General features: G+C 40.8%; 1 protein-coding gene and 1 pseudogene across 4 annotated transcripts in view; both read right to left on the bottom strand.

Annotated features, from left to right (window-relative positions):
* The window catches only part of PAPLN (papilin, proteoglycan like sulfated glycoprotein), a 99,804-nt gene extending 85,707 nt beyond the window's left edge, over nucleotides 1-14,097 (bottom strand). For 2 of the 4 annotated variants that reach the window (XM_069092114.1, XM_069092117.1), the window contains exons 1-2: nucleotides 10,291-10,336; nucleotides 3,947-4,021 (exon numbers count right to left, since the gene is read on the bottom strand). In XM_069092114.1, coding sequence (XP_068948215.1) covers nucleotides 3,947-4,021; nucleotides 10,291-10,326 — 111 coding nt within the window. In that variant the 5' untranslated portion in view covers nucleotides 10,327-10,336. Of the gene's footprint in view, nucleotides 1-3,946; nucleotides 4,022-5,151; nucleotides 5,286-10,290; nucleotides 10,337-13,952 lie in introns of those variants that run through there. The other 2 variants (XM_069092116.1, XM_069092115.1) reach the window with 2 other exon arrangements.
* LOC138164378 (large ribosomal subunit protein uL23-like) lies at nucleotides 5,354-5,887 on the bottom strand (annotated as a pseudogene).
* Nucleotides 14,098-14,638: the final 541 nt, after the last annotated feature.

The following is a 14,638-nucleotide window of genomic DNA, read 5'->3' as shown; positions in this document are numbered from 1 at the left end:
CAAAAATATATATTACATTGTATCCTTTGAGTCCACCGTCTCTCTGCAAAGAGGCGGGTAGCTTGTTTCATCATAAATCCTTCTGGAGGTGTTGTTGGTCATTGATCAGATTTCTAAAGTCTTAAAAATTGTTGTTCTTAAACAGCCTTACATGAACAGATGCTGAGGGAAGAGAGCAGAACCAGGAGAACATTGTACACAGTAACACCTACACTGTGTGATGATCAACTATGATGGACTTATCTCTGTTTAGCAATGCAAGGACCTAAGACAACTCCAAATGACTCATGATGGAAAATACCATCCACCTCCAGAGAAAGAACTATGGAGTCTGAATGCAGATTGAAGCAAACTATTTGCTCTCTCTTTTTTTGTTTGTTTGTTTGTTTGTTTCTTCTTTCTCAGGGTTTCTCCCATTGGTTCTAATTCTTCTTCACAACATGACTAATGTGAAAATATGTTAAATATGAATGTGTGTTTAGAGCCTATCTCAGATTGCACACTGTCTTGGGGTGGGGAGAGGGGAAGGATGGGAGAAAATTTGGAGCTCAAAATCTTATGGAAGTGAATGGTGAAAAGTAAAAATAAATAATTTTTTAAAATGGTTTTGTTCTTTATAAGGTCATAGGTATGGAGTAAGTTATTGTCCCAGTTCTCTTCTTTTTACTATGCATCAGTTCATACAAATCTTCCTAGGTTATGTCTTATATAATTTCTTACTATGTAATAATGATTCATCTATATAACATTACTCAAATAATGAGCACCCTCCCTTAGTTTCTGGTTCTTTGCTACAACAAAAAAAAAGCTGATAAAAATATTTTTGTACACATTTTGATCTCTTTGGGCATATAGGCCTCACAGTGGTATCTCTGGGACAAAGGGCACTCACAGCTTAGTGATTTTGTGTAACTAGTTCCAAACTGCTCTCCTGAGTGACTGGACCAATTTATATCTTCTCCAATAGTGTATTAGTATGTATATAAATCTTCTTGTAATCCCTCTAAAAACTGTCATTTTCCTTTTTTGGCAATTTGGTGGATGTGAGACTGAATCTCCTGGTTTTTTAAATTGGCATATCTTTAATTATTAGTGATTTGGGGACATTCACACACACAGCCATTTACAGCTTGGATTTCTTTCTGTTCCTTGTTTATTTTAGAAGCAGTGTTTAACTAGGCCTGAGCATAGCACTCAGAGTATCTTCCTCGTAACCCATAGAGTAAGCCTACATTATTTAGACTTTTCAAAAGTGAGAGAGGGAAGAGAGGGACAACAGGAGTGACAGAATCACAAATCTAAAATTTGAAGGAACCTGAGACAATCGAGTACAACCATCTTATTTACAAATAAAGAAACTGAGGCCTGGGGAATTTTAATGACTTCCCCTTGGTCGTACAGGTAATAAATATCAGAAGCAGTATTCAAAACCAGTTCCCCTGACTCCATAGTCAATATCCTTTCCATTGTACCATGCTGCCTCCCACCTACCTGGAATCAGGAAAGATCCAAGTTCAAATCTTGCCTCAGACACTTACTGAATTTGTGACCCTGGGCAAGTCATTTAACTTCAGTCTACCTCAGTTTCCTTAAGTATAAAATGAGAGTAATAACAGCACCTATCTCACAGGCTATTGTAAGGCTTAAATGAGGTAATATTTGTAAAAAAAAAAAAAAGCACTTAGCACTGTACCTGACACATAATAGGCACTATATAAATGCTTATTCCATCCCTCCCTCTCCCCTGCTTTTCCTTCCTCTCCCTGCTAGCTCTAGAAATTGTCCAAGAACTTGGCATCACTGAAATGGGCCTTTACAGAGTTCATCTATCCAGAAGCTACTGAAATAGCCACTCAAGGACGTATGAAAACCAGCTGGTTCAAGTTTTTCTGGCTTCCTTCAGGACTCAACTCAAATCCAACCTTCTACAAGAAGGCCTTTCCTGGTCCCCCCTCAGCTATTAACACTAATGTCTCTCTCTCTCTCAAATATGTGTGTATGTAGACATTCATATGTGTGTGATGCATATAGGAATGTGAATGTACATACATACATGTGTATATGTGTATAACATTCTGTGTACGTTATACATATATTGCATGTATTATGTTATGTATATTATATATATAATTGTATGTACATAAATGGGGAGAACACATGGAGAACACATAATATTTCAAACATATATATAGTGCGTGTATATGTATATGCATAAATAAAAATTCATCTAGATGTTTGCATATTCTATCCCCATTAGAACGCAACGTCCTTGAGAGTTGAGACAATCTCATTTTGTCTTTCTTTGTATTCTAGCACTTAAATTCAGTGCTCGGCACATAGCAGGCATTTGATGAATTATGATGATGGTATTAAGAAGAAACAAGGGGCGGCCAGGTAGCACAGTGAGTAAGAGCCCCGGCTCCTTCCTTACATCCTTACAGATGAACTCTGTAAAGGCCCATTCAATGATGCCAAGTTCTTGGACAATTTCTAGAGCTAGCAGGGAGAGGAAGGAAAAGCAGGGGAGAGAGAGGGATGGAATAAGCATTTACATAGTGCCTATCATGTGGCAGGTACAGTGCTAAGTGCTTTAGATCCTAGGTCGGCATGACCTAGACATTGAATCCTGGGCTCAGACACTTTGCACCCACCCAGAAACACCTGGCCATGTAACCTTGAGCAAGTTACTTAACCCTAATTGCTTTAAAAAAAAAAAGAAGAAACAATAATTAGCTTAATGACTGATTGTTGACTAACTCACCGCTTGAAAGGGTTCCAAATTCTCTTTCTTCTTCTCTCCCGGATAATTAGTAAATAGCAGACTCTACCCAGCCAGAGTAATTTTCTTCCACCCAAATGAGTGGTGGTAGGGTGGGGATGGGTACAGTGCTCAGCTCAGAGTCAGGGAGACTTGAGTTAAAATCTGCCATCCGACACTAGCCAGGTGACCTTGAGTAAGTCATTTAACCTCTGTGTTTTGGGTTTTGTTTTTGCTTTTTGGAGGGGGGAAGGTAGGGTAATTGGGGTTAAGTGACTTGCCCAAGATCACACAGCTAGTTTTGTGTTAAGTGTCTGAGGCCGTATTTGAACTTGGGTCCTCCTGACTCCAGGGCCGCCCACATTTAACCTCTGTTTAACTCAGTTTCCTCAACTGTAAGATGGAGTTAGCAATCACACCTACATCCCAGAGTTGTAGTGAGAATAAAATGAGATATTGTTAAGTGCTTGACATAGTGCCTGGCACATAATAGACAATGAAAATACTGGCTCTTTTATTCATAATTATTATAAATATATATTTTATGTTATATAAATTATATATATAATGTTATATAATGATATAAATTATAAATATTATAATTATAAAATACATAATTATTTCTAATGATTATATTGTATAATTATTACTCTGTTGTTATTTCTAAGAATCATATCCTTACATAGCATATAAGAAGAAACAGCAGGAAGAACAACTATGAGGCTAGTGTGACAGACACAACCACCCAGCTCTTCCCTTAAGCATGTTGTCTAAGGATAGATCATATAAATGTCAGAAGCGAGATTTGAATCGTCATACTCTGACACCAGACCTAATATATTTCCACCATACCACAGCAATCTATAGCCCTGTGGGTAAAGTACCAAAGAGGAGTCAGTCCCAGGAAAGAGAGTGGTTATGGTTGCTGCCCAGAGGCTCATATCACCGGATCACTGGAACATAGTTTTCAAGTTGGAAGGGACATTACTCCAACTCTTTCATTTTATAGATGGTAAAACAGAGGCACACAGAGATTAAGGGATTTACTCAAGGTCACATAACTATTAAGCATTTGAGTCATGATTAGGACACAAGTCCTCCTGACTTTGGGTCAGGCACTCTATGGACTCTGACATACCTCCCTCTTGGTTCTCAGCCCTCCTGCCCCTAGTAGACACTCTCACTTACTGGGGATGCAGGTAACCGCAGCAGCAGCAGCAGCAACAGCAGCAGCAGCAGCACAAGAGGATGTTTCTTCATCTCCTGCACAGGAAGAAAAGTGCTCGGTAAGACTAGTGCTTTCAATGAGTTCTGGGGTGCGAAGGAGAGAGGAGAAGGATGAGGAAGGAACCAATCCCTCTAAGGATAAAGTTCCCAATCAATGCCTCAGGCCTCTACCATGTGTCACAATATCCTCCCTCCTCTTTGTCAAAGTTGGTGGTAACATGGTGAACAAGAGTAGTGGATATGTGCGGACCCAAAGCCAATTCCATTGGCAGGCTGGTAAAGGAGTCACCCAGACACAGACACAGAGGAATTTGTATTTTATTCTACTAGCAAAGGGGAGGCATTGAAGCTTCTTGAACTGGACAGGCACCAACGTCATCAGATAACATACATCAGAAATATCCATTTGGTAACTGTGTAGAGTTTGGACTGGGAAGAGAGAGACTGCATGCTGTGAGGCCAGCTAGCAGATATTGTACAAATCCAGCAAAAGGGGATAAGAACCTAGACTTGAGTGCTTGTGGTGAGGATAGGAAGAGACAGAGGTCAGCTGAAGAGATAAGATTTGACAACTGGGGCGCCTAGGTGGTGCAGTGAGTAGAGTGCTGGCCCTGGAGTCAGGAGGACCTGAGTTAGGATCCAGCCTCAGACACTTAACACACACACCAAAAAAAAAAAACAAAAACCCTAGCCGTGTGACCTTGGGCAAGTTACTTAAACCCAATTGCCCTCCAGAAAGAAAAAAAAAATCTGACAACTAATTGTATAGTTAGTTATATAGGTAAACAGGAATGAAGAAAAGAGAATGATTCCTAGGCTGTGCACCCAAGTGGCAGGATGATCCATTGATGAAGATTTGGCAATTCAGTTGCAACTTACACGCTTAGAGTTGCCTGGAAAACTGGGAGCTTTAGTGATTTGCTTATAGTAAAATGGCATTTATGTGGCGGAGTTAGGACTTGTACTAACTATACTTGTCTTCCTGACTTCAAGGCCACACCACCTCTCATATAGGCCTTTACAATTTATAAAGTACTTTTCTTGGTGGGGAGGCAAGTGAGGTTAAGTGACTTACCCAGCCAGTAAGTACCTGAGACCACATTTGAACTCAGGTCTTCCTGACTCTAGGCCATTCAATTTATCTACCCCACCACCTAGCTACCCACCTGGGACATAAGTGCTTAAAAAATATTGGTTGACTGACTGATCCACCTAGAATATAGACTTGTCCCTAGTAAGTGGAGGAGCTGGGAAGAAAAGTCTGATCTTCTGTCTTCTAGTCTCATGCTCTTTCCTATACAGCCCCAAATTTATTTGCTTAGATAGTTCAAAGACGAACTGCAGCCTAGCCCAGGTCCAATGAACAAATTCTTTTTTTTTTAATTCTGGAAAACTTTATTTTTATTGTAGGTGGAATGGGGACACAGCAAGTTAGATGATTCCAATTTTGTTGGCAATATCTAAAGCATCATAGTCTGGAGCAAGACGGACACAGGCCTTCTTCTCTCCATCGGGCTGGATCAGTGTGTTGACCTTGGCCACATCGATGTCATACAGCTTCTTTACGGCCTGCTTGATCTGATGCTTGTTGGCCTTGACGTCCACAATGAAGAACAGGGTGTTGTTGTCCTCAATCTTCTTCATAGCAGACTCAGTGGTCAAGGGAAACTTAATGATGGCATAGTGATCGAGCTTGTTTCTGTGAGGGGCACTCTTCCAAGGGTATTTGGGCTACCTTCGAAGCCTCAGTGTCTTGGGTTGCCGGAAGGTGGGGGATGTTAGGATCTTCTTCTTTTTGTGGCTATGGACACCCTTCAGCACTGCCTTCTTGGCCTTCAAGGACTTGGACTTGGCTTCTGTCTTGGGGGGGACAACAGCTTCCTTCTTCGCCTTCGGCGCCATGTTGGGGGAAAAAGGCCCAATGAACAAATTCTGAATGAATAGATCTCACCCTATTAAATCCCAAGTGAGGCCTCCACTTCATCAACAGGGTTCTTCCTATGATAGGTGGGTGTGGCCCGATAATTTAGTGACTGAAGAAAATCATGTTTATGAGGCCTCCCATGAATGTTCCAATGTACTTCACCCCTTCCTATAACCATACATGTCACTAACCCTAGCTAGTTATCTAGCAAATGCTATGAGCCACAAGGGTGGAGGGATAAAAGTGTGGATCCCCCAACAGAATGCAGAATGCCCACTAAAGGAGAGCTTTAAAAATTATCTAATCCGATCCAATCATTCTGGAAAGCAATTTGGAACTATGCCCAAAGGGCTATAAAACTGTGCACACCCTTTGACCCAGCAATACCACTTCTAGGTCTGTATCCCAAAGAGATCATAAAAATGGGAAAAGGATCCACCTGTACAAAAATATTTATAACAGCTCTTTTTGTGGTGGTAAAGAATTGGAAATTGAGGGGATACCCATCAATTGGGGAACAGCTGAACAAGTTGTGGTATATGAATATGAAGGAATACTATTGTGTTATAAGAAATGATGAGCAGATGGACTTCAGAAAAACCTGGAAAGACTTATATGAACTGATGCTGAATGAAATGAGCAGAAACTTTTGTAACTTTTATAGACTTAGCTCTTCAGCAATGCAAGGATCTAAGACAACTCCAAAAGACCCAAGATGGAAAATGCTATCCATATCCAGAGAAAGAACTATGGAGTCTGAATGTAGATGGAAGCACACTATTTTCTCTCTCTTATTTTGTGTTTTGTTTTTTCTTTCTTGTGCTTTCTCCTATTCATTCTAATTCTTCTTTACAATATGACTAATGTGAAAATGTTTAATATGATTGTATATGTAGAGATTTTATCAGATTGAATGCCATCTTGGGGAGGGGAGAGGGGAGAGAGGCAAAAGAAATTTAAAACTCAAAAGCTTAAGTGAATGTTGAAAACTAAAATTAGATAAATTAATTTAAAAGAAAAAAGAAATGGTGAGCAGGCAGACTTCAGAAAAAACCTGGAAAGAACTGTCTGAACTGATGCTCAATGAAGTAAGCAGAACCAAAAGAACAGAATACACAGTAATAGCCACATTGTGAGATGACAAACTTTCATAGACTTGGCTCTTTTCAGCAATGCAAGGATCTAAGACAAGTCCAAAAGACACATGATGGAAAATGCTGTCCACATCCAGAGAAAACACTATGGAGTCTGAATGCAGATTGAAGTATACTATTTGCTCTCTTTTTCTTTTGTTGTTTTGTTTTGTTTTTCTTTCTTGTGGTTCCTCCCATTGGTTTTAATACTTCTTTACAACATGACTAATGTGAAAATAAGTTTAATATGAATGTATATGTAGAGCCTATATTAGATTACATACCATCTTGGGAAGGGGGAGAGGAGGGAGAGAGAGGAAATATAAAACTCAAAAGCATATAGAAAAATGTTGAAAACTAAAAATAAATAAATAATTTTTTTTTAAAGTATCTGATCCAACACTGTAATTTTGAATTTAAGGAAGACTGTGAAGATCCAGAATGGCAAAATAATTCAATCAAGGTCACACAGCTAGAGAATGTCAGAGACAGGATGAGAATCTGTCTTTTAGTCCCAGCATTCTATTCACTGTACCACCTAGCTGCCCCCAAGACCCATATAGTCATCTACACCCCCCTTTTTTTTTCTGAGAGCATTATCAATTGACTGCTCTAATAGTCAGACTTAAGCTTGAAGATGGGAATTTCCCAACAGTCAAAGCAGTACAAAAAATAAAATGGATATCCCTGGGAGGTAGGGAACTTCCTCTTAAAGGTAGTCTTAAAGCTGGATGACCATCTATCTGGGATATTGTAGAGAGATGTCAGGTCCAGGTCAGACTCATTAGCTACTGAGTTCTCTTATAACACTGAAAACCTGTGGTTCAAACATGTAGCCCTGAAAGATCTTCTCTATTTTAAGATGGGGAATCTGATCTACTCTTCTGGTGGAAGAAGAGACTGTGTTAAAGTCTTCTAGGAAACCATGAAGAGTAATCACAAGAACTGACATCAATACCATTGTTCTACCTATGAGGGCAAGCTTCTTCCCAATCCCTACTGGTAATCCAGTCCTCTGCAGAGGCAAGTTAGAAACTGGGAAAGCAGCAAAGACATAAACACACTTGTCAACTGAGTGTCACAAATGAGAGCATCTAAAAAAACACCCAAAACACAAAGTAAAATGTATATGATATGTCTGCATAGCTAGTCAGCATTGGTATTGAAAGACCTTCCAAAGGACCCAAATGCACAAAAATATTTATAGCAGCTCTTTTTGTTGTGGCAAAGAATTGGAAATTGAGGGGATACCCATCAATTGGGGAACGGCTGAACAAGCTGTGGTACATGAATGTAATAGAATTCTATTGTTCTATAAGAAATGATGAGCAGGTGGACTTCAGAAAAACCTGGGAAGACTTATATGAAATGATGCTGAGTGAAATGAGCAGCACCAGAAGAACATCGTACACAATTACAGCCACATTGTTCTATGAATAACTTTGATATACTTGGCTCTTCTCAGCAATGCAAGCTTCTAAGATAACTCCAAAAGGCTTATGATGGAAAATGCTGTCCACATCCAGAGAAAGAATTACAGAGTCTGAATGCAGATAAAAGCATACTATTTGTTCTCTCTGTTTTTTGTTTTGTTTCTTCTTTCTCATGGTTCATTCCATTGGTTATAATTCTTCTTTATAACATGACTAATGTGAAAATATGTTTAATATGAATGTATGTGTATAACCTATATCAGATTGCTTGCTGTCTTGGGGAAGGGAGGAGGGAGAAGAAAGGCCTTCCCAGTGTGGCCACAGCCTGCTTTTCCAGACTTTCTTCACCTTACTCCCCTTAAAGCATGCTGCATTCTAACCAAGTCCAGTGCTTGCTATTCTATATCCCTGTTCTATGCACTTCCCTCATTACGTTTGCTGCTTAGCTTCCTTCAAGGCTCAGTGCATGTGCCACTCCTCCTCCTTGTGTTATCTTGTAACTACTCATCTTTCCCTCTGTTGTATCTCCTAGCAGACTCTATCCTCCTTATGTCATCTTGTAACTACTCATCCTTCCCTCTGCTGTATCTCCTAGCAGACTCTATCCTCCTTGAAGGCAAGGACTGATTTTCACTGTCATCTTTATATCCTAGCACAGTCAGGATGCATGGCAACTCAGATGCTTAAAAATTCTTTTGTCATGGGCATCAGAACAAAAGAGAGTTTGGAGCTATGACAGAGTAAAAATGCAAGCCTTAAAAGTGTCAACAATGATATGAAAGATTGCTACAAATCAATAATACTAAGGGAAATGTAAAGCAAAACAAGGTCTCACCTCCTACCCTGAAAATTAACAATAACAAAAGATAGAATGTTCTATATTGGAGGGGCTACATACAGATAAGGCATACATAAGGCTGTTGGTCTATGAATTGGTCTAACCATTCTGGAAGGCAATTTAGAATTAAGTGTGTCCATTTTCTTTGACACAAAGATTCCACTTTTAGGCATGCTCCATGTGGAACACCCTGGATCAGATTCCATCCCCAACTTCCTTGGACTTTTCTATCTCTCTACTCCCTATGCTTTGGGAGAACTGAAAGTTTGCAAGTCCCCAGTCTAAGTTCATCTTGGAATGACATAACACTCAACTTTCCTGAAAAAGCAGCAGCAGCACAAGCCCAGACCTTCCTTCCAGAAATGAGCAGAGCTGTCATCCAGTTTATAGTCAGGAAGCAAAACAGAAGAAAGAGCAACCAAAAGAAAATCCTACCATAAAAAAACGATTATTGTAACAAGGATGTTCAAGACACAAACCCAGAAGAAAAAAATTATTCTTAAAACATCTCCAAGCAAAGTTTTTAAGGAAAAATGCAGCTTGGTCAATAATTCATCTAGAATTCCTAGAAAAGATGAAGCAAGGATTTTTAAAAAGTTAAAAAAAAATTTATAAAAATGACAGCACTAGTGGAAAAAATGGAAAAGAAATGAGAGTTATGGAAGAAAAAATTGGAAAGGATTAATAGCTTGGCACAATAATTTTTATACAACAAACTCCATGAAAATCAGAATGCACTCCAAGACAAGAAATATTAAAACAAAGCCAAAAGATTGGAAAAAAATTGAAGAAAGTATAATGTTTTTCAGAGCAAAAACAAATAACCTGGAAAACAAATCAAGGAGAAAAAAATTTAAGATCACTGGATAAAAGGCAAGAGTAAAAAAAGAACCTAGATGTATTTCAAAAAATTTAAAAAAGAAAACTGCCCAAATCTCTTAGAACCAGAGGACAAAGTAGAAAAAGAAAGGACCCACCAGTGACCCCAAAATGAAAACTCCCAGGAACATCATAGCCAAAATCCAGAGCTTCCAGGTCAAAGAAAAAATGCTGCAAGCATCTGGAAAGAAGGAGAGCCACTGTCAGGATCACTTATGATTTAGTAGCCACCATTTTAAAGAAGCAGAGAGCTCATAATACAGTATTCCAGAGGCTTACAACAAATAAAAAAAATTACCTGGTAAAAATGAATATAATGCTATAGGGGGGAAATGGGCTTTTATAAAACAGAAAACTCCCAAGCACTCCTGATGGAAAAATCAGCACAGATCAGAAGCAGAAGGGAAATATATGTTCAGTAGTCCTATAAAATTGTCTTTATCTCCTGGGAGAGGATGAATGGTATGTGAGTTATGGTTTTACATTTTAAGTATCAGAGCTCATTTATAAATCTTTCATATTCTAAATATGTCTTTTATGGTGGAGGAATTAAGTAGTTATCTAATATCTGATTTTCACTTTGTATATTGAGTATCTTGTTTAGAAACAATACTGCTAATCCCTTTTTATGAGAAACTAGCCACATCTAAGTTTTGCCAAAGACATTTCCCTGAATCTCTAGATTGGGTATATAACAAGCCAAAAAGTATGAAAGATTCTGATACCCTTTTTCTGGAGTCAGGGTCCCTTGGGATTGAACCCAGTCTTTGTAAGTCCAGGCCTGGACAAGATATCCCTGTGAGAAGGACCCCCTTGTGGGCTGTAGGTCTAACTTGTATTTGGGAGATGATTATACTCTCCAGGACCACCAGTTATAGTAGGTATGAACCCTCGCATAAGAATCAGATCTCCAAGAATTGTGCCACATGAAATCTTTAGCACAAAGTAAAGAAGAAGTACTCAGAAAGGCAACGCTTGAGACTCTCCCAGTCACCAGAGAAGGATCCAGAATTGGCAATGTGGGAGCCAAGATGGAGGAGTAACAGCAGGAACTTGCTTGAACTCCCACTCCAACCACCTCCACTACCTAGAAAAAATGACTAAATAAATTTTAGTGCTACAGAATAGACAACGTGTATAAATGTTCTAAAAGCATCCCAGTTGATCCCCCAGTTGACTAATTGAATCCCTCTAATGCACCTGATGAAATCACAGAATATAATGGGCCAAGTGACCAAAACAATTAGGTATAAGGGCACATCCATTTCAAGCTTTGGGTGACCCATTTGCACCTTGTAAAAAGCAAATGAGGGGCAGCTAGGTGGCATAGTGAATAGAGCACTGGCCCTGGAGTCAGGAGGACCTGAGTTCAAATCTGGCCTCAGACACTTACACACACACAAAAAAACTAGCTGTGTGACTTTGGGCAAGTCACTTAACCCCAATTGCCCTCCAAAAAGCAAAAAATAAAAAAAAGGCAAATGAAATGTAAGTAATTAAGACACAAAATTGACAGAGGGAATGGGCCTGCTCCAGTGCTCTTTTCTTCACCCCACTCACTAATATGGTCAATCAGGAAGGACTGATGGGCAGCTAGGTGGCTCAGTGAAGGGAGCACCGACCTTGGAGTCCAGAGGATTGAGTTCAAATTGGCCTCAGACACTTGACACACTAGCTGTGTGACCTTGGGCCCACTTAACCCCAATTGCCTAAGTGCCTTTCCGAAAGAAAGAAAGATAGATAGATATATATATTTTTTAATTAATATACCAACACATTAAAATCAGATAGTAACTACATATTGATCTGGTTCAGCTGCAGTCAGAGTGCTGCCAGCCAAATGCTGTCCTCAGGCCACAGTTTTGACACCTGATCTAAAGAAAGCCTTTCCCAACACCTTAATTCTAAGGTCTTACCTCTTTTAATTGTTTCCTACTTATCCTTATACTAATACATAATTTGCCCACTTTTTATTTCCCTTTAGATTGTAAACTCCTTGAGGGCAGAGACTGTCTTTTGCTTTTTCCTTTTTTTAACTCCCAGGGCTTAGCATAGTGCCTTTCACATAGTAGGTACTTAATAAATGTTTATGAACACACTGGCTGTCCCCCAAGCCTGAAATGCTCTCCCTCTACATCTCCAACTCCTCGCTTTCAAGTCTCAGCTAAAATCCTACCTCCTACAGGTTTTCCCTATCCTCCTTAATTTCAGTGCCTTCCCTCTGTTGATTATTTCCAATTTATCCCCTATGTAGCTTCTTTGTACATAATTTTTTGCATGCTGTCTTTCTCCATTAGACTAAAAGCTCCTGGAAAGCAGGGACTATTTTACCTTTTTTTTTTTTTTTGCATCCCTAGTGCTGAGCACAGTGCTTGGCACATAGTAGGTACCTAATATATGCTAGAAGCTTAAGCCAAAGGCAATTAGTGGATAGGTGCTGGAGCTGGAGTCAGGAAGACATGAGTTCAAATCCAGTCTGAGATCCTTACTAGCTATGTGACCTTGGGCAAGTCACTTAAGTTCTGCTTGCCTCAGTTTCCTCAGCTGTAAAATGGGGATACCTCCCATGGTTGTTGTAAGGATCAAATAAGATATCTGAAAAGCGTCTGACACACACATAAATGATAGATATTTTTGTGGTTATTGAAATAATAATTTCAGACAAAAATGGGCAAGGGGGTAAACCATTCCTATGAGGTATGGTTTAAAGTAAGTACTGACTTTAATGACTCCTTAGGCTGTTCCTGCCGCTAAGGGAATCTAGCAGAGCCAATGAGGAGGGTGTGGTGTAGTACAGACTCCAGCCCGGGCCAGGTCCCCAGAGAAGACTTTATGTTTCTAACTTTCGGTCCCTTGTTTCAAAGGCCTGTGCCTTTCCTATGTTGAGCATTCCTTGAATAGGCAACAGTTTTCTCCAAAGATGGGTCCGGATAGGACTGAGAATTCAATCCACCAGAGGACTTCTTTGCTTCATCATTCCCACCCTTAGTTACTGAAACACTTATACAATTGCAACCGGGAACTGGGTGGGACAGAATCTGCTTATAAAGCAAAACTCCTCCCCCCACCCCCTATCCTCTCCGGCCCCCCCCCCCGCCCTCCCCCCCTCTTCCGCAGTCTAATCCAGAAGGATCTGGAGCTGCGGTCTCCTCCCTCCCATCACCTCATCCACAGCTCGGAAATAATTTGGTTTCCCACTGAGATTAAATCCCAGGCTCTTTAACCATGGGGGCTGGTAGTAAGTGCAAAAGCTCACTCTAGGGGAGAAAGTCCCATCCTGCCAGCAGCCTGTCGGAGTTTACCCAGAAAACAGCCTCTGCTCTATGCCCCTTCACCGGGACTTTGCAACGATAAAATGAAAGATTGTAGGTAAAATTTTACAAACTTTAAAGTCGCAGTATCAGTATTATTTATGGTTTTGACCCGTCGTGTCATTGATGCAGGTAATCTGCCAGCGCTCCTCTGAGGGAGAGCCACAATTCTGTAACCTCTAGAGAGCTGCCTGGGACACCGAGAAATTACGGGACGTGCCCAGGGTTACCCAGACAGTAAATTACCAGGGACTGAACTTGAACCCCGGTCTTTCCGACCTCTCTCCCCAACTCCCTGCGGGCTCTTCTAAAGAGGGGGGGGGGGAAGCTATTCCCCATAGAAAGCAACAAGGAAAGTTAGACGTGTGGCGAGAGTGAAATGAAAGGGAAGTGCCCTTAAGTCAAGGTAAAGTGAAGTAAGGACAGCTCTCAATAAAATTAAACCTTACCTCCTGGTGAGCGTCCTCTCGTGCCCGCCAATCTGGGTGCCTGACTCAAGGATGTGTGTGTGTGTGTGTGTGTGTGTGTGTTTGCGCGTGTGTCTGTGTCTGTGCGTGTGTGTAAGGGGGGACGTTCTGTTCTGTGTAGGTGTGGCTGCGTGTGTGAGCGCAGGTGGGTGCTTGGCGCCTCCTCCAGAGCATGTCTCTTCTCCCAGCTCCCAGCCGAAGCGTCTCCCCCAGTCCCCAGTCCCGTTTGCCTTTTGTGCACAGGAAAGGAAAAGTGCCTTGGGTTTCTGCAATCCCTTTTGGCCTCTGCCACGGTTTCTCCAGATGGTTTCCAGTTAAATCGGTCGCCCAGTGGAGTCCCTCCAGGCTCCAATCCCGAAGTTCTCCAGGCGCATGGAGATTCACTCCTAAGCCAGCTGCAAGATATGCCGGGGCGGAGCCCTCGATTTAGGGGTTTTATTGCCACCCGGAGATCCTTTCTTGCAGGAAGTAAAGAAAAGAGAAGGGGGAAAGAGAGAGAGAGAGAGAGAGGAGGGAGAAACCCCCCTGAGGACTTGGCTCTGTTGTTCTTTGTTTCCTCTTCCTTTTTAGTCCATTCCTCCTGAACCAAAAACCCCTAGTGTTCCAGCGTGCAACTTACACAGGTATTGCCTTTCTGCTTTATTTCGGGACGCGAACAGAGTGCGCAT

The sequence above is a fragment of the Petaurus breviceps genome, unplaced genomic scaffold (assembly GCF_028583685.1).
Source record: "Petaurus breviceps papuanus isolate PSGF00001 unplaced genomic scaffold, PetGlider_PUasm1.0 189, whole genome shotgun sequence".
Classification (NCBI taxonomy): domain Eukaryota; kingdom Metazoa; phylum Chordata; class Mammalia; order Diprotodontia; family Petauridae; genus Petaurus; species Petaurus breviceps.
The sequence above is the reverse complement of the archived record's forward strand: the minus strand, read 5'-3'. Positions and strand labels throughout refer to the sequence as shown.